At 40.6% G+C, this 27,239-nt stretch overlaps 1 protein-coding gene across 4 annotated transcripts in view; it reads left to right on the plus strand.

The window, feature by feature from the left end:
- The window catches only part of IL31RA (interleukin 31 receptor A), an 88,334-nt gene that overhangs the window by 42,261 nt on the left and 18,834 nt on the right, over nucleotides 1-27,239 (plus strand). For all 4 annotated transcript variants that reach the window (XR_014831342.1, XM_085002269.1, XM_021076775.2 and 1 more), the window contains exons 5-11: nucleotides 4,030-4,181; nucleotides 8,167-8,329; nucleotides 15,018-15,097; nucleotides 17,889-18,105; nucleotides 23,838-24,020; nucleotides 25,237-25,338; nucleotides 26,167-26,313. Coding sequence is in view for 3 of the 4 variants with exons in the window: in XM_085002269.1 (XP_084858395.1) it covers nucleotides 4,030-4,181; nucleotides 8,167-8,329; nucleotides 15,018-15,097; nucleotides 17,889-18,105; nucleotides 23,838-24,020; nucleotides 25,237-25,338; nucleotides 26,167-26,313 (1,044 nt within the window). In the remaining variant the exon portion in view is untranslated. The remainder of the gene's footprint in view (nucleotides 1-4,029; nucleotides 4,182-8,166; nucleotides 8,330-15,017; nucleotides 15,098-17,888; nucleotides 18,106-23,837; nucleotides 24,021-25,236; nucleotides 25,339-26,166; nucleotides 26,314-27,239) is intronic.

Below are 27,239 nucleotides of genomic sequence, written 5' to 3' on the forward strand. Positions count from 1 at the left end.
TCCTTTCTATGTGTTGCTGAATTTGGATTGATAGCTTTTTCTGAGGACTTTTATTTCTATATTCATAAGGGATATTGGTCTGTTGCTTTTTCTTTTTTTCTGCTTGATATCTTTGTCTACTTTTGAAATAACAGGAAATACTGGATGCATAGAATGAGTTGGGAGGTATTTCCTGGTCTTCTCTTTTGTGAAAGAGTTTCAAAGTGTTAATTCATCTTTAAACTTTTACTAGACTTCATTAGTATAGACATATGTGCCTGAAAATGTCTTTTAACTTGTGTTTCTTTTTAAAACATTGTTAGAGAACTCCCTTTGGCAGGATTACCTAATACTGTAAAGACTGATGATACCTAATGATGATAGGCCTGAAAGGAGCAAGGTTATTCGCTCTTTAAACATAAACTTCTTATTATTATTATCTTTACTTTCTTAAAGTGAACTTGTATTACTTTAGTTTTAAAATACTAAAAAATAAATTGTCACAAAGAAAAATAAACAAAATCCCAAACTCCTACCCCTCTTTCAACTAGATATAGTGGATATTTAAATATTCTGTAACTACCTCTGATTAAAACTTAGAGTGAGGAGGAATTTTGGTCTAAATTAGTACAACATAGATTTATAAAATTAATCTCTGAAGAAATCTTGTTTTTATAATCTATTTCTAGGACTTGGTAAAGCATTGCTAAGTACTAAGATCTATCCAAAAAAAGATAAAGAAAACAATCCTATTTACAATAGCATCAAAAAGAATAAAATACTTAAGAGTGAATTTAACAAAAGAGGAGAGAAATCTGTACACTGAAACCTATAAGATTTGTAGACTGAAACCTGTGAAACATTGATGAAATAAATAATTGAAGAAGACACAAATAAATGAAAATATATCCTGTATTCATGGATTAGAAGAATTAATATTGTTAAAATGTCCATGAAACACAAAGAAATATACAGATCAATGCAATCTCTATCAAAATTCCAGCAGCATTTTCCATAGAAATAGAAAAAACTCCTAAAATTGATTTGGAACCACAGAAGACTCTGAATAACCAAAGCAATTTTGAACAAAAGAAACAAATCTGGGAGTTCCCGTCGTGGCGCAGTGGTTAACGAATCCGACTAGGAACCATGAGGTTGTGGGTTCGGTCCCTGCCCTTGCTCAGTGGGTTAACGATCCGGCGTTGCCGTGAGCTGTGGTGTAGGTGGCTCTGGCGTAGGCCGGTGGCTACAGCTCCAATTCAACCCCTAGCCTGGGAACCTCCATATGCCGCGGGAGTGGCCCAAGAAATAGCAACAACAACAACAACAACAACAACAACAAAAAGACAAAAAAAAAAAAAAAAAGAAAAAGAAACATCTGGGAGTTCCTGTCATGGCTCAGTGGTTAACGAATCTGACTAGGAACCATGAGGTTGCAGGTTTGATCCCTGGCCTTGCTCAGTGGGTTAAGGATCTGGCGTTGCCATGAGCTGTGGTGTAGGTTGCAGACATGGCTTGGATCCCACATTGTTGTGGCTCTGACAGAGGCCGGCGGCTACAGCTCTGATTAGACCTCTAGCCTGGGAACCTCCATATGCCATGGGAGCAGCCCAAGAAATAGCAAAAAGACAAAAAGAAAAAGAAAAAGAAAAGAAAAGATAAAGAAACAAATCTGGGAGTTCCATTGTGGTGCAATGGGATTGGTGGTATCTTGGGAGCACTGGGACACAGGTTCAATCACTGGTCTGGTACAGTGGGTTAAGGATCCAGCATTGCAACTGCAGCTGGGAACTGATCACTGGCCCAAGAACTCCAAATGCCATGGGGTGGCCAAAAATGAGAAAAAGAACAAAAAAAAAAAAAAAAAAAGAGAGAGAGAGAGAAACAAATTTGGGGACATCACATTACTTGATTTCAAAATATACTACAAAGCTGTAGTAATCAAAACAGTACAGTACTGGCATAAAACCAGACACAGGACAGTAGAATAGACTAGAGAACCTAGAAGTAAATCTATGCATATGTGTTCAACTGATCTTTGACAAAGGCACAAATAATACAAAATAGGGAAAAGAGAGCCTCTTCAATAAACAGTGTTGGGAAAACTGGATATCTATATGCAAAAAAGGAAAGAAAAAGAAAGAAAGAAAAGAAATTGGACCCATATCTTACACTATATAGAAAAATTCAACTAAAAATGAATTAAATATTTAAACATAAGACCCAAAACTAGGGAGTTCCCGTCATGATGCAGTGGTTAACGAATCCGACTAGGAATCATGAGGTTGCGGGTTCGATCCCTGGCCTTGCTCAGTGGGTTAAGGGTCCGGCATTCCCATGAGCTGTGGTGTAGGTTGCAGATGCGGTTCGGATCCCGAAGTTGCTGTGACTGTGGCATAGGCTGGTGGCTACAGCTCTGATTCGACCCCTAGTCTGGGAACCTCCATATGCCACAGGAGCGGCCCTAGGAAAGGCAAAAAAAAAAAAAAAAAAAAAGAAAAAGAAAAAAGAAAACAGTGTGGATGTTCCTAAAAAAAGTAAAAATATAACTACCATATGATCTAGCAGTCCTAGTTCTAATATTTACCCAAAGGAATTGAAATCAGGATCTTAAAGAGATATTTGCATTTACATGTTCATTGTAACATTATTTATAATAGCCAAGATATGGAAACAACCTAAATGTCCATCAACAGATTCATGAATAAAGAAATTGTCATATGTACATACACTGCAATTAGAGTAGCTTATTTGGAAAGCAAAATAGCTTTTTTGGGGAAGCAGCCCTAAAAATATTTATACCTTTTATTTAATTCTTCCATCCTAGGGGATCTAAGAAAACTATCAGAAATGCAGACAGGAGTTCCCGTCACGGCGCAGTGGTTAACGAATCCAACTAGGATCCATGAGGTTGCGGGTTCGATCCCTGGCCTTGCTCAGTGGGTTAAGGATCCAGCATTGCTGTGGCTCTGGTGTAGGCTGGCGGCTACAGCTCCAATTAGACCTCTAGCCTGGGAACCTCCATATGCCACGGGAGCGGCCCACAAAATGGCAAAAAGACAAAAACAAACAAACAAAAAAACAAAAAACCCAAACAGAAATGCAGACAAAGATACAACTATTATCCACTTATTTATTCACTTAGTAAATATCAGATACTTGCTAAGTGCCAAGTGTTAATTCTAAACTTGTGATCAAAACCATGTTTCTGTTCTCATTGGGCTTTAAAATGAAAAATTGGCATCACTATGCACAATGATAGAGAAACGTCAAATATATTTTGTTCATCTGTAAGATAATATTATGAAGCTTTGAAAAAAATCATGTATTGAATATTTTTTTAATGTAAGGGGATACTTACTGATTTTGTGATTTTTAAAAAAGATATGAAAGCTTTATTTATCAAAACATCAATTTTGTTTAAAAGTCTACACATTCTTGTGTAGAAAAGAGCCTGGAAATATACAAAAATTCTAAACATGATTCTCTCTGGTTGATGGCATTATGGATGATTTAAAGTTTTTCTTCGTCTCTTTTCTATATTTAAAAATTTTTTCGGAGTGAGCTTATGCTACTATATATTTATACCCAGAAAAACACCCACATATTTTCAAGGAGAGATTTGGGGTGAGAATGTTTGTAGTGTTCAGAGGAAATGAGAGGTGCTTTTTACTGGGCACTTGTTCATCCTGGAGGTCAAAGAAGGAGAGGTGGGAGAGCAGATAAGGGCAACAGCCCATTTTCTGGTCATGTAGTCTCTTCTTTTGACCTTCTTTCTGCTCAGCACAAGATCTGACCCAGTTAGTAAAATGCTGATTTGGAGAAAAAAACACAGGAATATATTCTCTCCTCATTGGACATTTTTTTGAGGGGGGGAGGAGTAGCAGCAGTCTTTTTGCACTGCCATCCTAATACCATCTGCATACCAAAAATACAAAATATGCACTATCATTTTCTTTCTAGGTTTCTTTTTTTCAATTCTATGTGGATGTCATTAGCACTTTCTGATCTTTTTGCAAATATGAAAACTGCTATGATTTTTATTTTCAGTTAAAACAGAGCCACCTGAGATTTCCAGTGTGAAACCAATTTTGGGCATCAAACGAATGGTTCAAATAAAATGGGCAAGACCTGTGTTGGCACCTGTTCATTCTACTTTAAAATACACACTTCGATTCAGAATGGTTGATAGTGCCCACTGGGTAAGTTATGTCCTTGTAATTTTGTTGGCCTAGAATCACTTTTTCCATTTTCTTCTTTGAAATTAGAAGACAATAGTGAATATTTTTCTTACCAGTTTCCCATTTGGGCCTTTCAGACTAGAAAGATGTTTTACTATAGGTATCACACATTCTGAATACAGGGATATATAAAAAAGAGAGAAACTTGCTCTTGCATACCAACCTGGTTTTATTTAGCTATGTTGGCTGCCAGAGATTTCCATGGCTTGGCCATTTCCTTTTAATTTTTCTATTTTTCTTTTATGAAACTGTGATGTATAACACATGTTTAGAAAAGTGATCAAAACATAGATATTGCATTTAACAAATTATTATTAAGGAGTTTCCTTGTGGCCTAGTGGTTAGGATTTGGGGCTTTCACCATCATGGCTCGGGTTCAATCCCTGGTCTGGGAACTGAGAACCCACATCAAGCTGCTGTACACTGTGGCCAAAAACAAACAAAACAACTAAATTATTATTAAGTCAGTGCTCGAGTGAAAACCACTGCTATAAAAAACAGCATGCCAGGAGTTCCCATCGTGGCTCAGTGGTTAACGAATCCAACTAGGAACTATGAAGTTGCGGGTTCGATCCCTGGCCTTGATCAGTAGGTTAAGGATCTGGCATTGCCGTGAGCTGTGGTGTAGGTCACAGACGTGGCTAGGATCCCGCATTGCTGGGTCTCTGGCATAGGCCAGCAGCTGTAGCTTTGATTAGACCCCTAGCCTGGGAACCTCCATATGCCACAGGTATGGCCCTAGAAAAGGCAAAAAGACAAAAAAAAAAAAAAAAATAGCATGCCAGAGCCCCCTGCCTACCTTTTTCTGATGATGTGTACCTCCAGCTTTTAGAGCTAACAGTTATTCTATTATTTTCATGGTGATTAATTTTTTGCTTCTTATTATGATTTACCATGTAATCCTACATCTCTGAACAACACAGTTTGAGACATTATATAAATGGAATTCATATACGTTGTTGTTTTCTTTACATGTGGCTTCTTTCTCTCAATGTTGTTCTTTTAAGATCCATTCATGTTATACAATGCTGGAGTTTATACATTTTCATTGCTGTGTAGTATTCCCTTGTATGAACACAATGGAATCATGGCTTTAACTTGCATTTACCTGACTTTTAATGCAATTGTATATATTTTCATATGTTTGTTGGCCATTTAGGAGTCCTTCTTTGTGAAGTGTTGATTAAAGCCTTTTGCACATTTTTTTCTGTTGAATGATCTATCTAATTTTTAATTGACTTGTAGGAGTTCCTTGTATTATCTATGAGTCTTTTATTTTTTTATGTATGTTGCAAACATCTCTCACCGTGACTTGCCTTTACACTCTCTTAATGGTAACTTTAGATGAACAACTTCTTAATATGAATGCTGTTGAATTTTATCAAGCTTTTCCTTTATATTTAATGCCTTTTGTATCTCAAGAAATCTTTTATTTCAAAATTCAGAAATAATTCTCATATTTCCATCAATGCAGTCTAAAATTATATCATATTTTTGTAACCAATTTATATTATTGCCTCTTAGCTTCCAGCCAATTAAACCATTTAAATCTTTATGACATTCCCCTCCACACACAAAATTTTCAAGTAAAAACATCTCTACTATCTTATAACTTGTTCATTTTTAACCTAAAATGCTCATATTTTATTTATTCCTATTGAATTTCATCATGTTGGTCCATTGCTTGTGTTGAGTTGGGAAAATTTTAGATTGAAGCCTGTGTATATGGAGGATCAATTGATCCTGGATCCTGCAAGGACCAAAGGCATATAGCCTGGACCAAAAAAAACCACAGTAAAGACACTTTGGAGCCATACTTTTGGCAGGTTGAACAGCCTTTTTTTTCCCCCTTAAGGCTAGAGCTGAGAAGAACATGCTTGCATAGCTACATTATTTGTTTTTGTTTGTTTGTTTGTTTTTAGCTACTATGTGTAGCAATTTGATGTGGGATCTCAGTTCCCAGACCAGGGACTGAACCCAGGCCAGAGCAGTAAAACACCAAGTCCTAACTGCTAGACCACTGGGGAACTCCCCATAAGTATATTACAGCTTTCTGAGCCTGACCATGAGGAGATCCAGCAAGCAGGCCAACCATGTGCTTAGGGACTAGGAAAGCAGGAGGAAATTTTTGAAAGATTAAAAAAAAAAAAAACCAATATTGTGTATTTTAAAAAGCATGTAAAATAGACTTCCTCACATATATTTTACGGATTAATGTTGTTTTCATTTTATGTATGGAGGGCACCATGTGGTTGACCTTCTCTTAGAGGTCTTAATCTGATTTTAGCTGAGCCCCATAGCTAAGTTAAGCTGGGGAAGCTGCTTTCCCAGAGGTGATGAATTTTCCAAGTTATGGTCCCAACAACTCTATTGCTGCAGCATCTACAGGGGCTATTAGAAGAGGGTGCTCAGGGAACCCGGGACTCAGTGGCGAAATCATCCTCACCCCTGGATGCTACTTCCTTGCTCTGACGCCATCTCACTAGGCTGGAAGTTCAGAACTATCTGTCTGCAGCTGGGACGCTCAGCTTTTGGTCACATACACACGTTCTCATTTTGCCCAATTTCCTTTAGGCCCAGGACCTATAATTATGTACCTGTTTTCATAGCTGTTAAGAAACCTCAGGACTTCCTTCTCTAACAGGATCCTGTGGGACTAGTGTGCATACTCATAAAATGGACATGTCTATTAGTGCAGTTTATTTTTATTAATTAACTCAATATAAATGTATATAAACCAAGGGCTATAAGTTCATGTTACAGCAACAGTGACCATACTCAATAAGACAGCTGAATTTTTAGTTTCTTTTGAAGGGTTGAGTCTAGAGCAGACTTTAGAGATTACCTACAGCAGCAAGCTCATTTTACTCATGAGGAAACTGAGATCAAGAAAGGGGAAGTGAGGAGTTCCTTCTGTGGTACAAGAGGATCCGAGGTACCTCTGGAGCCCTGGGACACAGGGTCTATCCCTGGAGTTGGCGCAACTGCAGCTGAGATCACAACTGCTCCCTGGTCCAGGAACTTTGTGGGGCAGCCAAAAAAAAAAAAAAAAAAAAAAAAAGAGCTCCCATTATGGCTTAGCAGTAACGAACCTGACTAGTATCCATGAGGATGCTGGTTCAATCCCTGGCCCCCAGCTCAGTGGATTAAGGATCCATCATTGCTGTGAGCTGTGGTGTAGGTCGCAGATGGAGCTTGGATCCCCAGTTGCTGTGGCTGTGGCATAGGCCAGAAGCTGTAGCTCTGATTGGACCCCTAGCCAAGGGTCAGGCCCTAAAAAGCAAAAAAAAAAAAAAAAAAAAAAAGAAGGAAAAAAAAAAATAGGAGAGTGCCAAAATGAATGTATGCATCCAGGATGCTAAGAACTTTAGCAGCTTAACTGATCACCCAAAGACCAGTAATTTGAAATGGGAGATTTGGATAAAGAGAAACTGTCTAGGAGTGAGGGGATCTGTGTTCTGATCCTGGTGCTGCCGATCACAAACACTGAGGTAGTCCATAGGTTTTGTTCATGACATGAGGTTGAACTTAGTACCATCATGGTCTCTGTTACCTACTCTTCCTTGAGGCCGTATCTCTAGGTGTTGTAGTCACCTCCAGAATATAAACTGAGGCCCATGTTGCCCTGTGGCCCAGGACTCCACCTTGCATCTTCCAGAACAGCAAGATCTACTCTTTCATCCAGCCCAGAGGCAGGAATCTCTGCCTCACAAGCTTAGAAACAGGCAACAGGAAGGGGGGCTGGTTCTTGGGGCCAGTCACTTCTACTTAGGTGCTGATGGTCCCCAGGCATGTGTTGGGATTTATTCATGAAAATCATATCTTTAAAATTTTGAGATCTAATGCTCCTAGTTCTGAAGAGGTAAGAGAAGGTTGGGGAGTAAAGAAGAAAAATGGAAAGATAACGTGGTTTCCCATGCAGCTCAGGATTGTCTTTGTCTTTTAGATGGAAGTCAACTTCATGGAAGGTGTTTTTGGAGAAGAAACATTCAACCTCACGGGACTGCAGGCTTTTACGGAATATGTCATAGCTCTGCGATGTGTGGCTGAAGGGTCAAGGTTCTGGAGTGACTGGAGCCTAGAAAAAATGGGAATAACTGAAGAAGAAGGCAAGTTGCTCCGTTGAAATTCCCCTTCTACCTGCCCCACTTTAGGGCAGCCTGGGCCAAGCCTATGTGGGTTTTGTTAGGTGCCATATTTGGGAATCATGGAATCCCACAATCTCAGATCCTGAAGAGTCTGTTTGTTCCCTCTCCACAGGGCACTCAGGGCACCCACCTGAGCCCACAGGGAAAACTGGCCCTCTTCTGATGGTGTTAGTTACATTAGCAGCTTTTTTTGCACTGAAGGCAAAAGGTCACATTTAATACTTGTACAAAGTTCTTATGCCATGCCTAGAACAGTACAATATTATGTAAAGGTACCCTATGATAACTTAAAGATATAAACCCTGGAGCTACTGAAAAATAAAGGTATAACTAATGAGAAAAGAGAAGGTCACATCTTTAATGACAGTGAAGGAAGGAAAGAAAAATGCGTTGCACATTGATTGAGTGCTTCCTGTGAGTCCGGTATAGTGATTAAGAACGTACTTTAAGGAGTTCTCTTGAGGCACAGCAGGTTAAAGATCTGGCATTGTCACTGCATCAGCTTGGGCCACGACATAGGTTTGATCCTTGGCCCAGAAACTTCCACATGCCGTGGGGAAAAAAAAAAAGAACATACTTCAAGTCTGTGGGTTTGGTATCAATCCCAGCCTGGCTCTGGAGTAACTTTGGGCAAGATACCTAATCTCGAAGACTGTTTCCTCGCTATCTATTTCTCTTTTCCATAATGGAATATAATTTATAATATTGAGTTAATAATAGTACCTTCTTCACTTTGCTGTACAGCAGAAATTGATAGAGCATTATAAATCAACTGTAATAAATTTTTTTAAAAAGAAGAACAACAACAAAAACGGTGAAAAGGAAAGAAGTATTTCAAGTATTCACAACTGGATCATTGAGCTTAAACTTAAAAATTATTACCTACTAATTGGTGAATCAACTTAAATAAAGATGACCATTTACCAGCAAAAAAAAAAAAAATAGTACCTTCTTTTTAGTATTAATTTAAAGGTTAAATGAAACAATGTGTGTAGCCCATAGTAAACAGTCAATAAGTGCCAGATTTCCTATTAGTATTATTAATCCTCCTAAGAGCCCTATAAAATATGTAAAATCACCTCCATTTGCAGTGAGAGAGCTGAACTTACAAGATGTAAATAAGTTGCTCATGATCACTCAGCCTGTCACCATGTCCTGTAAATCAAGAACCATGCCCAGTACCTGACATAGGTGGTCAAGAAATGTTTGATGAATGCATTAGTTTCCTACGGCCACTGTAAGAAATTACCACAAATTTAGTAGTTTAGGGCTGCACACATATTTTTCCTTTTGTAGTTATGGAAGTCAGAAGTCCAAAATCAGTCTCACTGAACTAAGTGAAAGTGTCGTCAGGGTTGTTTCCTTTTGGAGACTCTGAGGGGGGAATGTTTTCTTGCCTTTTCCACCTTCTAGTGGCTGCCTGGTTTGTGGCCCCTTCCTGTGAACAAAGCATATCACTCCAGTCTTTGGTTCTGTTATCACGTTACCTTTTTTTTCCTTTTCTGTGTCAAATCTGTCTGACTCCCTCTTATACTGGCCATTGTGATAACATTTAGGGCCCATTCCAATAATCCAGGATAATCTTCCCACCTCAAAATCCTAACCTAATCAAACCTACGAAGTCCCTTTGACCATATAAGGTAACATTTATAGGTGCCAGAGATTTGGACTTAGATCTTTGGGGTTCATTTTTCAGCCTAAAACAATGAATGACTAACTAAATGAATAATTGTTGAAAGACCTACATCTTCTGAAATATGGAAGAGAAGCACAAAAATGCCCATTGTTCTAACCTTACAAGGCTTAACCTTGATTTCTAAGGCATCTAAGTTTTAGACCATCAATTTTCCCCCGCCCCATCCCTGGCCATGTTTTCTGGCTCTTCTTAGTGAGTCTAGCAGCCAAGTCCCACACTGGTCTGAGGTAGCATGTAGAGTCAGTTTCTGTGCTTCCTGACAAATATGACAAACACTGATTCCTCTGGATCCTGGTTGAGTTTCCCATGAGACCCAAGTTGGTATTAACAGATGTTTGGCACGTCTGCCCTTGTGGTCAGATGTCTGGGAATAATCTGACGCCTTTTAAATTTTATATCTTTCACTGGAGATATTCATGCTTAGTCTGGACTACCCATTGATAGATGTCGTTACACAATAGGCAGCACATGGGGAATTGGGCTAGATGGCCTCTAAAGACCCTTCTCACGCTAAGTTTCTATTCTTCTGTGCCATTTGGGCATCCAGCTTCCATGCCAGGCTGTAGCAAAACAGGAAAAAAGTCATTTAAAAAAATCCCTGGAGTTCACATCGTGGCGTAGCGCAAACAAACCTAACTAGGAACCATGAGGTTGTGGGTTTGATCCCTGTCCTCGCTTAGTGGGTTAAGGATCTGGCGTTGCCGTGAACTGTGGTGTAGGTCATAGATGTGGCTCGGATCTGTTGTGGCTGTGGCTGTGGCCAGCAGCTGTAGCTCCAATTTGACCTCTAGCATGGCTGCGGTCCTAAAACAAACAAACAAACAAAATTCCTAATCATTATGTGTTTAAGTTCTTAGAACAGTGCCTATCAATGATAAGGGAAATATAAATTTTAAATAAAGAAAAACACAGTCATAGTTAAAACAAAACTAGTCAGGTGATGGATTTAATGTAAATTTTTGATTAAAATTATATACAGTATTTGGGACTACATTTATATTCTACAGACATTATCTCAAAGTGTCCAGTCTCAAATATACTCGTGTACAAATATCAAACAGCACATAAATTGCACAGTGTAAAATGACCCAATGGTTCTCATCTGCTGGTGTGCTCAGTTATTGCTGCCTGTGTCTTAGCTGAGCCCTCCCTTTTAAAACATTAGAATGAAGTACATGCCGTATTGGGCAAACTGTCCTCTCCCTTCGCTACAGCTTTCAGCAGGAAATCTGGGACATTGAGGTCTACTCTGGCTGTGATCTTGTTTTGTACAGCTCTTCTCCCTGTCACGCTTCTTTCCAGTGACCTCCTGGCAACATTATGGCTCAGTATCTTCAGTTAGCTTATCCCAGTCCAGCTACTCCCTAATGTCAATTTCATCCACTTGTTTTGCTGCCAGAAATGAGATTTACCATTTCAGCTGATTTATTGTTTCAGCTAGTTTGGCTAAAATTTATTAGCAAAATATTAGAAGCTGGTGTTCTCTGTGACCTTTGCTAATCAAATCAAATGAACATCTATCAAACTCTATTAGAGAACTTTCGCCTTTGTTTTTCTTCATGTTTTTGGGATCCCAGAAGAAATTGATGAAAATGCACCTCCCTAGCAAATGCTGATGTCTCCTCTTCTAATTAATAAACTGTTTGTTTTCCTTTTTCACAGTGAAATGCCGCAAACCTTTTCTAATTGTTTGAAAATTTCTATTCTAAGTTGAATGTGAAACACTATTTTCTTTTGGATTTCAACATATTGATGGTTAGGATTACCTATTCCCATTTAAGCTTGTAAATATCTAACACATTAAATAGAATTATATTCAAATCCTGGCTTTATTACTTAAAAGCTGATGATATCAGGCCGTTGTTTTACTTTTTTGTGCCTCAGAAATGAAAATAATAATATTGATGAATCTAAGTATAGGCCTGTGGGGGGTTTAATGAGATAATTAGGTAAAATACTTAGTACAGTGATACTTACTTAAATGTTAGTGATTTGTAGTGTTAATCTGTTTTGTTTTTGTTTTTTTGGTCCTTTTGCCATTTTCTTGGGCCGCTCCCATGGCATATGGAGGTTCCCAAGCTAGGGGTCCAATTGGAGCTATAGCCACAAGCCTACACCAGAGCCACAGCAACGTGGGATCCGAGCTGCATCTGTGACCTACACCACAGCTCACGGCAATGCCAGCAACTCCTTAACCCACTGAGCAAGGACAGAGATCGAACCCGCAACCTCATGGATCCTAGTCGGATTCGTTAACCACTGAGCCACAACAGGAACTCCTGTAGTGTTAATCTTTAGCAAAGGCAGCAACATGTGTCTGAAGTACTGATTGGTGGTGGTTGTAACAGGAACAACAGAGCAGCAAATTGTTATTATATCCATCCAAACAATCCATTGCCTTTGAATATGTAGGTATTTTGGCAGATTTGGAAAAACTTAATATTGTTCTTTCACAAATATAGAATTATTACTTTTCCCACTTTGATTACATTGCCAATCCGTTATCAACTCATGATCAATGTAAAATTGGCTATAATAATTGTAGAAGATTTATGTGCTAGTCAGACAATGGTTTAACTAAAAGCTGCATCCATGGGAAATCTATATGGGGAAGACTCTCTTTGAACCACATCTGCAGGAAATAGTGCCCTCAGTGAAAGCAGACAATTCCTGATCAAATTCATTCATCGTCACCATCTGCTAGGACCAAGTGGCTGCCTGTGGAATAAATCTAAGGAGAATTTTACTTATTTCTAGTCAAGTGACTGGAATGATTGATTATTTAATGATCAGTTCATTTTTGCTTCTCTCCATACTTCAGATGAATATTTGGAACTGGCTTGCAATGAATACTTTGACTTTAGATTTTTCTTTTGTACTCTCATTATTATTATCCCTGAGTCTGATTTCCATGTGACTGAAGTAAGAGATGGAGCGAGAGTCCTTCCAACACTGTGGGTCACCTTTGCAAGTCTTGCTGACTTTGTTTTCTTCTGCCAAGGCTGCTCTATGGGAGGAACCCTGTCTCTGCTCACATTTCATTGACAGGCCAAAACCAACCTATTGCTCTCTGTCTGAGGAAGATGAGTCCAGGCTGTCCAGTCTTCTGGTTCAGTTTTTCTTTGGAAAAATCAGAAAACTCCCAGTAGATCTTGTAAGGTATTATCTCAGTGGAATGCACATTGTCATATGTGAAGTTTAAATAGTTCCGACTTCCTTATATGCAAATTACATCGAATTACAATAGATCTCATTGGGAGACTCAGAACCTAACAGTTAGACTGTGTTGCCCACACTTTGGCTTCTGTAAGAGTTGTAGAAATGGACCCTCCACTTATAACATCTGTGATGACAGATTGACTTAATTGCCCTTTAGCACATTTTTCTACATCATAAAGTTTTCTTTAGTTAGAGTGTTCAGTAAGTAATTTTACTTTAAAACAAACATCTGAAATGAAAAATCCCTGAAAACAACCTCTCAGTACTAAAACATTTTAGATCTTGGCCTGAGCAGTGAACCCCTTTTTTTTGGAGACTGAATTACATTATTTTCAGCCATGTGATTTTTCTCAAGAAAAGATTCGGAGTGTATCAACTGCAGCTTCAGTCAAAGACATTTTCTCACTTCTCCAAATTACAGGCCACTAGCCTTCTAAATAGTTCTTTAGAACACACTGCTTTACTCTCATGACTAAAGTATATGTGTCATTCTTTAATCAGAAGCTTGGCATTTTGCAATTTCAGGCACATGTCAGAGGATTCAACTGTGAATTTCCAGGGATCCACTTCTTGCCAAAGCTCCCTGAGACATGATATTTGAAAGCTATAGTCCAGAGATCAAGTGTAAAGTAGATTCCTCCTGTTTTTCTAAGTTTTATCCCTGTATGGTTAGATAATTAGAAGCTAACACAGTTGAACTCTGTTGTCCTAGGTTATGTTATGTTGTCCATTGGAGAAATGCATGAATCAAATTTAACTTTATGCCCTTGAGTTTTGTAGAAGACAACCATGAGAAATGTGCACATGCCATCCTTCTGTACTTTTGTTCAACTGTAATTGCAGGCATCAGCCTTTAGTTTAACCCTTTGTCTACAAGATAAATTCCATTTATGAATTAAGTGCCCATGGCCAGAAAATACTTGCCCTTCACATCAATTTCTATCTTTACTTTTCATCAGACCATGAGAAACATGCAACTCTGTTTGATTCTTTTTTCTTTTTCTGCCAGGAAAATCAGCATTAAATTTAGAGTTCAGGGAGGGACCAAGTGAAGATTATTTGTCTGCTTCTTTTTTCTTTAACTCTTTCTTATATTTAACAACATTGTAAGTTTGCAGTTTCATCCTTTTGGGGAATATATATGGTATAAATTATATATAGTACAAATTATATACATATAAAATCTCCTTATCAGTTATCCGTGTCATTCCCAACTTTATTATGTGTGAGCATTATATCTTAGAGGACATGAGATGCCACATTCCAATCTAGATTTGAGTGATTAAATTATATGACAATGGAGTCTACTGGAATTTTATTTTCACTTCCATTAAGTCATCAGATCTAAGGGCAACTTAACCTTTTATTTTTGTTGCACTAAATAATTGTGATTTTATTTTTTTCCCACAAGATATATGACTTTGCATCACATTACAGTAATGTTCTAACACAAGAAAATTCCAACATTTTCATTAGGGGGAGGAGTGATTTATATATGGGATATTGATCTTATACATTTTTGATTATTTCTAACCTTTGGTTGATTCCAGTCTTTAAGCCACAAAATGAAGGCATCACTAGTCATTGCAGTGTCATCATCCCTCCACTCTCCACCTTGCTGGCTCCCTCAAGCAAATGCTTCCCAACTGCATTTTCTAAACAGGCAGCCCAGCTAATTTCACCATCTACTGAAATTCTCTTCTGAGTTGAACACCTGTCTCTTTTTCCTTATAGCTCCACATAGCCTGGATCTGTGGCGAGTCCTGAGACCAGCCAAGGTGGATGGAAGAAGGCCCGTGCAGTTGTTGTGGAAGGTGACCTCCCCTAGGTTATTTATTTGCTCTGTGTAAAAGCCTTGGTCTCTTATCTTTCAAGAATTGTGATCATTGGAGTTCCCATCCTGGCTCAGCAGAAACTAATACGACTAGCAGCCGTGAAGATGCAGGTTCGATCCCTGGCCTTGCTCAGTGGGTTAAGGATCCAGTGTTGCTGTGAGCTGTGGTGTAAGATCCCACATTGCTGTGCCTGTGGTGTAGGCCAGCCAGCAGCTACAACTCTGATTTGACCTCTAGCCTGGGAACCTCCATATGCCATGGGTGCAGGCCTAAAAAGGCAAAAAAAAAAGTGATTATTGAGGGAGTTCCTTCTGTGTGGCTCAGTGAGTTAAGGATCTGGCACTGTCTCTGCAGCAGCTTGGGTTACCGCTGAGGTGTGGGTTTGATCCCTGGCCTGGTGCTGTGGGTTAAGGATCTAGCATTGTCACAGCTGTGGCATATGTCGTTGCATCTGTGGCTCACATACAATCCCTGGTCCAGGAACTTCTATACGCCACCAGTGCAGAAAGAAAAGAAAAAAAGAGAAACAAAAAGAATTGCGATTGTTGAAATTTTACGTCCTTAATTTCCTTCGCTGGAGGCTTTGTGATGTCCCAAATCTCACAATGGTTTCCCAACACAAAAAAGTCCTAGGGGTCATTTAGTAGATAACTTAAATGTGCATTACAGACTCTGCCTCCCTCTTCTTTGGTCTGAAACATTAACACTTGGGATGGGTACAAGGTGCAAGTATAGGAGGCACCTTGACCTTCTGGAGAAGACCATCACTGGCTGGCCTCACTAGAAGGCAATGTAAAGTTCTATAGCCCCCACCCCCACAGTGGACAAGTGCACTGACTTCGGGTCAGCTTACAAGTCTTTGCCAACATCTATTGCACAAGTGCCTCCTTGAGTACTGAGAGAATGGGATGCAAGGACAGAACAGGGCCAAATGGTCCTTTGTAGGATGGAGGCCTGGCACTATGGAACAAGCAGAAGCCAGATGGGTAATGCAGAGAAGAGGAGAAAGGAAGAGGAGATGAAGAGAAGGTAGGAAGAAGGACAGAAAATAAGGGGAAGAGGGAATAAATAGGAAAGGAAAAGGGCAAACAGAGAGGGGAAAACCAGCCAGGAAATAGGGTAGAGGAGATAGTGAGTTGGGAGTGAGGAAGGGCAGGAGGAGAGCAATGGGATACCAAAGCTCTTCAGTGTGTCTCCAAAATTCTCAGGAAATACTCATCGTGTCATCTCATACTTGCTCTCCCAGTTATCAAATGTGGAAACGAATGACTCTGTCAACATATTTTTGAGCAAAGAGAGTAAACAATGGCACATACTGCATGTGGCCAACCCCACGTGGGTCAAGAAGGCCACCCGTGGGGCAGGTGAGATGGACTTCAATGTCCTCCTCCTCCTTCTCCCCCTCACCTGGGGTCTGGTCTTCCTTTTGCTTCAGCAGGAGAGTTTAATAAGAATTAGAGTTGCTTAAAAAAAAGAATAAACTAAAATTAGGTAGTGATGATGGGAATATACTAAAAGCCAATGGGGAGTTCCCATTGTGGTGCAGTGGAAACGAGTCTGACTAGGAACCATGAGGATGCGGGTTCAATCCCTGGCCTCACTCAGTGGGTTAAGGATCCAGCATTGCCATGAACTGTGGTGTAGGTCACAGACTTGGATCAGATCTGGTGTTGCTGTGGCTGTGGTACAGGCCGGCAGCTGTAGCTCCAATTAGACCCCTAGCCTGGGAACATCCATATGCCATGGGTGCGGCCCTAAAAAGAAAAAAAGAAAATAAATAAATTTTAAAAAGCCGATATATTGTCTCTTCAAAAAAGTGGATTTTATGGTATGTGAATTATATCTCAATAAATAAATTATTTTTAAAAGGGAATGGGCTATCTTGAGAGATAAAAGGCTCCTAGTCACTAGGAAGGTTCTAGCTGATCTTTTATGTCCTGGGAGCTGATTCCTGAACTGGAAAGGCAGTGGGACAAAGTGACTTCCAAAATTCTGTGTGACCTTACATTCAGTCATTGTGCGCCATATAGCTGTATTATCAGTAATAAAACGAGAACAACTGGAAAGCCCTGTAATTCCTTGGGAATATTTAGCTTTCTGATCTCTAGGCAAAATATCTGGTTAAATGGGCTTAGGGTCAATACTGAAAAAAAAAAAAAAAAAAGAGTTCAGCTTTGAGCCCCTGGGGTCACCTCGGGCGTCTCCCCAAGGATTTGGGTCTGATAGGGCACTTGAATGTTTTAGTCTTCTTAGCTGGGATGCCTGGTCTGGGAAAGCCAGCTCCCTCCTCAAAGGGGGAGGTGTGGAGATAAAAGGCGAGGGCACTGGTACTTTCCAACCTTGGCTAGCTTCCAGGAAAGAAATGACCCAGAGCTGGAACAGACTTGAGATTGGCTCAGAGGGAATCCCTCAACTTTTAGGCTTGTTTATACTCCTCTGCCCATGTAGGATAGAGAGAAACACACAGCCAAAAGGAAAAGAGGGTAGCTTGTTTGCACTGGTTTGGGCATTATCCCAGTTTAGCTTCATGAAATTAGACTTAGGTCAGGGGTTAATACTAAGGGACCCTTTAGAAATCCCCTTTTCTGGCACTTGAAGGATTAGTATCATGGCGCAGGGTGTGTCATTCATCCCAGAAGGGTAATTACCTGATTGTGGTTTAACACCTAATAGTTAATGTGACCACCCATCCCTGATCCTCACCATTTATCACTGTCTCAATGCCTTTCTCTTTGCTTTTGGCAAGAAATTTTGTTTCTTTTGTGTTCAGAAGGCTAAAGGAGCCCCAGTTCTGGAGAAGGCACTTGGCTATAACATATGGTACTTTCCAGAAAACAGCACTAACCTCACAGAGACAATGAACACCACTAACCAGCAGCTTGATCTGTGTCTGGGAGGCAAGACCTACTGGATATACGTGATTTCTTATAATTCTCATGGGGACTCTCCAGTGGCCACCCTGAGGATTCCAGCTATTGATGAAAAATGTGAGTATAACATATAAACGACTTACTTGGATGTCTGGCCCCATCCAATTGGCCAAGGAGTAGTCCTCTCAAAGCTTGAGAGTCAAAATGAAAATGAAGTGAGGACTTTTTTAGGTTATGGTGGGGGGAATCATAATCTTCAAGTAATTAATGAGCCTCTTAAAATGAAGTTCCTTTGAAACAAAGCCTGTGTTGAAAATCAGAGACTTCATAAATCATGTGATACACAGTCATAAAGCCTAGAAGTTATACAGGCAGCTTATATTTGTTTTGCTTTGAGTGAGTGTAAGCTGGGATGGGCCATTTAAAACTGTCAGATATGACACATTTGTCCTCAGTAGCTGAAACCTTTCTTTCAAAATCTTACCCTCCCAGTAGTGACCCCATCCTAGCCTTGGTTTTCACACTCTCCTGTTTTCTTCCTTTTCCTCCTTCCATCTGACTACCAAGTTGGGGAAATTTCTAATGTTTAAATCTGTCAATAAATTGTTTGTTACACCTTTAATTAAATAAATTTTTTTTTTTTGTCTTTTTGTCTTTTTAGGGCCGTACCCGCAGCGTATGGAGGTTCCGAGGGTAGGGGTCCTACACCACAGCCACAGCGACGACAGATCCAAGCTGTGTCTGCGACCTACACCACAGCTCACGGCAACTGCCGGATCCTTAACCCACTGAGCAAGGCCAGGGATCAAACCCACAATTTCATGGTTCCTAGTTGGATTCGTTTCCACTGTGCCATGACAGGAACGCCTATCTTTTTTTTTTTTTTTTTTTTTTTTGAGATCTTCTCATTTATTTTTCTTATTACCTATCTCTTACTTAGTAGGATACAAATTCCATAAGAGCAGAGATTTTCATCTGTTTTTCTCTTCTCAATTTCTTTCTTCTCCCGATCCTTCTCTCCCTCCTCCACCTCCACTGCCAACATCTAGAACAGACAGAGAAATTGTCACAGAAAAGGTGCTCAGTAACTATTTGTTGAAATGCATTGTAGCTAGGACACACTCTCTCTAATTCTCCATCTCTATTTGCTTCAGGCATTTACCCTACCAGCTCTAAACTTGTCTGCCTATGCTTTCTTCTTTCTCTTCTCCTTAAACTTAACGCATTTCTTCCATTGCCTCACTTTACAACTCCTAGTTATATACTTTTTGTGTGTTTTGAACTGCATTTGCTATTATTTTAGTCAGTATTTAATAATATTCCCCACAGTCCTTAGTTCTTGGCATCTAGTTCCTGCCTCTTCAGTACCCCTAGTGATGACGTTTCTGACAAATGTGCCTGTCGCTGAATATACTCTCTTTGTTAATAGAGGCACTACTGAATAGTAATCTCAGTTTCCTGGTGTGGCCCTGTAATGGGAGACATAAAAAGTAGGGGATAAAGATATGGGTTTTGGAGTCTGGCAGCCCTGGATTCAAATCTTTACTCTTTCAACGTATACTATAAACCTGGGCAAACTATCTAATCTCTCTAAACCTTAGCTATTTATTAAATGAACTGTTTAGTTATATTTATCCCCACATAAAGCAATTGTGAAGATTAAATGAGATTGTGTGTAAAATGCTTTGTCTATTGCTAATCCTTATTATTATCATTCTTAATAAAATTTCTAATTAGGTAGATTTCTATTTGACATGGATTATCAACTTTTAAAACATGATAAAATATATTTTAAGATTATGCTAAATTCACATTAGATTTTTTGTTTTTCCCAGTTCTGAAGGTTTTTGCTTTGTGACACAAGTGTTGGCACGATCATCAGTTATAATGGTCCCAGACCAGGTGTAGGCAAACTATAGCTTGTGAGTTTTCCAATCAAGTTTTAATGGAACACAGCCACACCTATTTATTTACATGTTGTCTCTGTCTCCTTTTTTGGAGCAATGGCAGAGTTGAGTATCTGTGATGGAGGCCTGCAAACCTAAAATGTTTACTGTTCGGCCCTTTACAGACATCTTGACAAATTCCTGTCTTAGACATGTAAGAAAATAACGTTCAGAATGAGAATTACAGAATTTTGTTTAGTAGGTGGAGCAAACTGGAGAATAGTTATTATAATAATACTAGTAATTGTAAGTTTAACCATCTTTCAGTAGGTATCATTATCAAGTATTGTCCATTAGGATATGTCAGACATTGTGATAAGATAATCTACGTTAATTTAATGTGAGCCTTGAAAGAACCCATGGGATAGGTGCTATTAGATTCATTTTATAAATTATGACACTGAGATTCAGGGAAGTTTAGTAATTTGCCTGAAGTCTCTAAGGTGGAATTCTAGCCCAGGTCTGTGTGATTCCAAACTTGTACAACATTCTTTGTCCAAAATCTTGGACTTGGATTTTAATAAAGTGACTTAGAAATCTGGTCACAGCTGCTCTGTGACACCGAACTGGTTACCTCTTGGGCCTCTATTTTCCATCTTTCAAATAAGGGACTGGAATACATACACCTCTAAGTTCCTTCTGGCCTGAACATCCTCTGTGTTCTCAGAGACCTTAGGCAGCAGGCAGCTATGGTGTGGTCTGAGGATGACCTAGCAAAGCACAGCAGTTGTGTGATGAGGGGCTGAGGAGAAGGTTGGGACTGAGCTGAGGTGGAGCTCAGGCTGGGCTAGGATGGCTGGAAAGGTGAGGCACACCAGCATCAGGGAACCATGTTTGATAAGCCCAGAGTGACTGCCTTCGTGCAACTCACAAGAAATTAGTGGTGCTTGCAGTCAAATCTCTTTCCTCTTGGCCCAGGAAGGATCTATATTTCCTACCACATCTGGGGATATATTGTATTTGGAGAAATTGCTCAAAAAGTTACCAATGAGTGATGGAAGGAGTTAGTTGACATTCAGTAGAATGATGATTTGGAAACTTTTTTTTCCAGCACCCTTTAATGCTTCCCAGGCCCTTCTGTCTTTCACACCTGACTCATGACTCGATTCCACAGCTCCTGTGGTCCAAGGTCTGGGCCTGTTTCCTCTTTTGACCCAATTTCTGCTTCTCAGAGCTCCTTCGATAATAAAGAGAAGGAGTGTGAGGTGAACAACCAACACTCACTCCTGTCTTCAAGTCAAGATTTGTGTGCAATTGATTTATTAGGAAAGTGCCTCCAGACAGACCAGAAAAGGGTGTAGAGGAATAAAGGCCAGGAAAGGGGAGGAGGCCAAGCCAAAGGTGCTGATGGATTTTCCCAGATCTCCCCAACAAAGCACCCTAGGCTGGATGACTTTAAACAACAGAAACGCATTGCCTCATTGTTCTGGAGTCCTCAGAAGTCTGAAATCAAGGTACTGGCAGGGCTGTGCTCCCCCAAAAGCCTTTAAGGGAGGACCCTTCCTTACTTATTCCAGCTTCTGGAAACTTCTGGCTTTCTTTGGCTGGAGCAGCATAATTCCAATCTCTGACTCATTCTTCACATGGCCAGCTTCCTGGGCGCCTCTGTCTCTGCATCCAGTGTCTACTTTTAAGGAGACCAGTCTCATAGGGTTAAGGGCCTCCATCTAATTTTAAGTACTTATATCTATAATGACCCGATTTCCAAATAAGGTTACATGCTATGATAGTGAGGATATATTTTTGTAGGGGGACACAATTCAATCCATAACAAGTGTGAGCTGAATTGAAAATCCAGGGGAGGATGTCCCCAGCCTGATCCGGGAGGGGGACTCTGAAGTGTAAGTTACATCTCAAAGTTAACCCCACCATCAGCACATAAAGACAGTCAGAAGGCATCTGAGGGGAAAGGGCAGCACTGACATTATCTGCTCCAAGAGGCTGGGTAAGTTCCAAATGCTCCAGTAATGACTTTCAGCCTGACTGAAACAGTGACCAGGGATGCTTAGAGGCCATGAGCAGGGAGGGAAGGGAGGAGAAAGCAGGAACCCTAGGGATTCTGTGGAGGTGATTTCCTGGCTCTGTGCTCCTTGTCCTGGCTCTGCCTACTCCAGCTTCGTGTTTCTCTCACGCCTCATTTACCCTTCCTCAGAACTACCCTTTCAGATCGGCAAATGATCCAGTCTTACGCCTAGAAGCTACAGTGTCTCATAAAGGCTCAGGCAGAGAAAGGATCCATCACCTGTGGCCTTCAAGATCAGAGGTTTCTGATCTGACAAGCCCAGTGGGGCTTGTTGCATAGAAATAGTGGATGCAGTACTCCAGCCCCTACTCCAAATCTCTACCCTTGCCTAGGCTTCCTGCTTCAGGAGACATTTGGGGCTTTTTGAGGGACTCTGTCTCTTCTTCTGCCCTCATCCAGGACTGTCTTTGATGTTCATTTAAACCTACTTCCTGTGGATTCCAATTCCATCAACTCAGGTGTTTGGTGGGTGGTGAGGAGTGGGTGAGGGGAGAGCCATATGCTGTGGTCTCCTGAGCCCCTTTCCCTCGTGTCCCCCTTCCCTGCCCCTCCAGCAGGCCTCTCTTCTGCCTGTTCAGAACTTTTTTATTTTTTATTTTATTTTATTTTATTTTTTGCTTTTTAGGACCACACCTGCGGCATATGGAGGTTCCCAGGCTAGGGGTCAAATCAGATCTCCAGCTGCCAGCCTATGCCACAGCCACAGCAACACAGGATTGGAGTTGTGTCTACAACCTACACCACAGATCAGGGCAAGGCTAGATCCTTAACCCACTGAGCAAGGCCAGGGATGGAACCTGTAACCTCATGGTTCCTAGTCAGAATTGTTCCTGCTGTGCCACAACAGGACCTCCGAGAACATTTTTAATAAGGGAGCTCTCTGATTCTGATTAAATCTCAGATACTAGGAGTTCCCACTGTAGCACAGTGGGTTAAGAATCCAACTGCAGTGTCTCAGGTCACTGTGGAGCTGCAGGTTTGATCCCTGGCCTGGCACAGTGAATTAAAAGATCCAGTGTTGCTGCAGCTGCAACATAGGTCACAGCCATGACTCAGATTCAATCCCTGGCCCAGAAACTTCCATATGTCACTGGTGCAGCCAATTAAAAAAACAAACAAACAAACAAAAAAACAAAAACCAAAAAAACAGAAAAACTCACATACTGGATTTGAAGTCATATGTTCAACTTTTCTGTTAAAGAAATCCTATGAATTGTTTTCCCACATGAGTTTTTTTGTGTTTTGTTTGTTTGTTTGTTTGTTTGTTTGTTTGTTTGTTTTGCTAGCCCTGCAGAAAATGTAGTCATTTACATATTGGTCCACACCTAGGTGCTTTGGGTGGGTATGTCTATAACTTTTTGCTACATAGACAATTCTTTCTACCTTGAGGATAGGACACTATAGCCTGGTTGTATAGGATCAGCCTAGGTAGCTGAAATTTGAAGCGATCTCAATGGTATGATTTTAGAATTACTGTCTCCCAGCATCCCAGCTACAGAATTACCTGGGCCTGAAATTCTGCCTTTAGAGATTCATTCTTTGTCTCAAGCTTGCTTTCCTTTTGACTTACGAACACACTAGAGCTACCCTGTAAGTCTTCTTTGTTATCAACTCTAGTGGGATGCTTTGCTGGAAACAGCTAAATTTGGGGCATTAATCTCTTCTTAAAGATTTGGAAGGCACTTAATCATCCAATATTGACTGTAAGGAAAAGGGATACAGTAGAAGTGGTTAAAAATAGCACGGTAGGGGAAGGCTATGGTAGAGATCGTGAACTTTGGCCTTCTTTACAGTTTGGGCAATGAATGGATGTTTGTGTTGTTGTTGTATTTGGAGGATGAGTTATGTGGTTGTGAAGCAGTCTTTTTCTCTCCTTTCAGCATTTCAGTGCATCGAGGCCATGCAAGCCTCCCTCACTCAGGACCTCCTGGTGGTGGAGTGGCAAAGTTCTGCTCTGGAGGTGGATTCATGGATAGTTGAGTGGGTCCCAGACATGAACTCAGAGCCCTCAACCATTTCCTGGGAATCTGTGTCTGGGGCCAGGAACTGGACCATCCAGAAAGGTAGCCAGTGCAAACCCACAAGTTCCCTCTGTGTAGGATTCAGTTTCATTCTCATCAGTTTTTAAATCCTTAACTTTGGCTTCAACACTGTAAATGTGAGTAATGGAACCTGACAAGCTGGGGCAAGCTTAATGAAGAGTACTTCTTGGCATGTCCCACCATGCTGGAACAAGAAGCCATGAGTATCAGATTAGGTAGCATGTTTCCAGATGGAAAACATCCTCTTGACACCCACCATCTGAGAGCTCTTCCCAGATACTTGATCATGTGAATAAAACCAGAGTTTGTATCTCATCTGTACTCAGGTAGCTCCTTCAGTTCTGGTGGCCTGTTTAAGATCTAGGCCCCTTCCCCCAGGTGACTGATACAGGGAATAGCCTTCTTTTCAAGAAAACCCCTGCTCCATGTATGACACACAAGTGGGGCTTTACCTTCCCAATCCTCTCAGTCCAACCATTTCTTCATACTTAATTGTATCCATGAAGAATTATACTTATGATGCAGACAGACAAAAGAGCTAGAATTTATGGTATCTGAGCTCTCTGGGTGACACACTATTGAAAGAAGGATTATGTTTTATTCTGTAGTCCCCCCCAAATTATATAACAAAATCAGTGATGGAGGAGAGAGTGGATTTCTTTTTTCTTTCTTTTTTTTTTTTTTTTTTTTTGTCTTTTTGCCATTTTCTTGGGCCACTCCCATGGCTTATGGAGGTTCCCAGGCTAGGGGTCCAATCGGAGCTGTAGCCGCTAGCCTATGCCACAGCCACAGCAACACGGGATCCAAGCCATGTCTGCAACCTACACCACAGCTCACAGCAATGCTGGATCCTTAACCCACCGAGCAAGGCTAAGGATCGAACCCGTACCTCATGGTTCCTAGTTGGATTCGTTAACCACTGCGCCACAACAGGAACTCCGAGAGTGGATTTCTTACTTCTCCCTTCCTGGGTGGCTCTGTCCTTTTGTTAGAGTAGTGGAGGTTTAGTCTAAGAATTAATTTTTAAATGTTAGAGCTGAAAAAGATACTAGAGACTATCCAACCTAACCTCTTTATTTTCCAGATGTTGAAACTCTAGAGAAATAGAATATCTTCCCCAAGTCGCAGGCCATTAGGTCTTAGTGTAGCATTCCTTCTACTATATAGTCTGCACTTAACACTTGTTTTTCTCCCTCTCCCTCTCCCCCCTTCCATCCTCACCCTCTTTCTCTTACAGATGAATTAAAACCTTTCTGGTGCTATAACATCTCTGTGTATCCAATGTTGGGAGACAGAGTGGGCGAGCCATATTCCATCCAGGCTTATGTCAAAGAAGGCGGTAGGTATGGCCAAGGTCTTAACGGGGAAGGAAAGACTGAGGCCTGTCCCACATTCAGACAAGGCTATGGAGACCTGTAGCTCATTAACAGTTGCCCTAGTGCTCCTCCAGCTGCACCTGTAGCTTGTAGTAAAATGTGTATGTTTGACACAGTTGTGGTCCAGGTATGGACTGACTGGGTTTTAAAGCTGGAGTGGACAACAGAGATCATCAAGTCCAAACCCCTCATTTCACAAATGGAAAATTGAGGCTCAGAGGAGAGAAATAACTCGCCCCAAATCGCAAAGAAACACAGTGCAAACAGCACTGTAAGCAGAAAAAAAATTTAGTTAAGGCCAAGTTAGGGATCCTAAAGAGTTAATGATAAGCTGGAGATGTTAATTTTTAAAAAAAAAAAATTATATAGCAATAAGCAAGTGTTTTGTTGGAGAACCACTCAGAGTTTATTTTTGTCTTTTTGGAAGTTAACATCTTAACATTAGGAAATACATCCTCTCATTCAAAGGTAGCCTGTGGAGGCATGCTCTTCAACTATTTGGTAAGAGCTATTACAGATACAAGTGAAAGAGCTGGATGCCAAATTAGAGTGAGAGAATCTATGAAAAAGTACTTTTTCTCTAGTCTTTGACACAGCTTCTCTTCCTGTCCAAGATGGATGATTCCTGACACCAATTTTCTCAAACAGGTTGATTCATCAGTTCCCTACTCTGCCCCCACCTCCCACCTCCAGCACTGATTCCAATCTGAGTACTGGCCAGAGAATTTGTGGGGGAATGATCTGATGGGGTGTGATTCAGTGTCTACCCTTTGTCTCCCTGTCCTATAAAGTTCCATTAAAAGGTCCCACGACAAGGGCAGAGAACATTGGTGTGAAAACAGTCACGATTGCATGGGAAGAGATTCCCAAGAATCAGAGATATGGCTTCATCAACAACTACACCATATTTTACCAAGCTGAAGATGGAAAGGAATTCTGTAAGTAAGCTCATAGCCAAGTTGAAAGAACCCTCAAGCCCCCAGAGAGATGCTGTGATGGATAGACCTGCTGTAGGGGTGGCTGCTATGGCTGATGCCCTGCTACCTTACATCAATCACTTAGCTTCTTTGAGCTTCTCTGAAAATGGGGCCAAGGGCACCCACCTCTGGAGGTTTTTAGAGTCATATGAGAGTGAAATGATTGTACCTGAGAGTCCTACAGGAACCAGAGGAATTGACATAATTTGTGCTGGTCAGGCTGTAAACAGGAGGATCTCCTGGCAGCTTCTTGACCATTATTTCAGAGTAGGGCACTTCTGAATTAAAGAGTGCAGTGGGGAAGTTCCCTGGTAGTCTAGCACGTTAAGAATCCAGCCTTGTCACTGCTGTTGCATGGGTTCCATCCTGGCCTGGAAACTTCTGCATGCCGAGGGTATGGCCAAAAAGAAAAAAAAAAAAAAAAGGAGTGGAGTGGGGATAGGCCTTGTTTGGTGGCACTTCATTGCATGACTCTTCATGCCCACTGCCTTTTTCTTACATCTACAATATCTCCTAACATCCTAAATTCTGAGCTAGATTTAGATTCCTGTTTAGGCTAATTTTTTTGTTAAAGACATACAACACAAAATTTACCACTTTAGACATCAGAATGTGTACAGTTTAGTGGCATTAAGCACGTCTGTTCCATTGTACAATCATCATTGCACAATGTACATCATACAAATCCTCCCCAAATGGAAACCCTGTACCCATTAGTTAGTCACTTCCTTATCCTCATCCCACAGTCCCTAGTAACCACAAAACTGCTGTTTCTATGGATTTGCCTATCTTGGATATTTCATATAAACAGAACCATACAACATGTGGCCTTTTGTGCCTGGCTTCTTTTACTTAGCATAATGTGTTCTGAGTTCATCCATGTTGTA

The sequence above is a fragment of the Sus scrofa genome, chromosome 16 (assembly GCF_054392235.1).
Source record: "Sus scrofa isolate SSC_HxYL_T2T_F1_AM1 chromosome 16, Sscrofa_HxYL_maternal_Yorkshire_Landrace_v2.0, whole genome shotgun sequence".
Taxonomy (NCBI): domain Eukaryota; kingdom Metazoa; phylum Chordata; class Mammalia; order Artiodactyla; family Suidae; genus Sus; species Sus scrofa.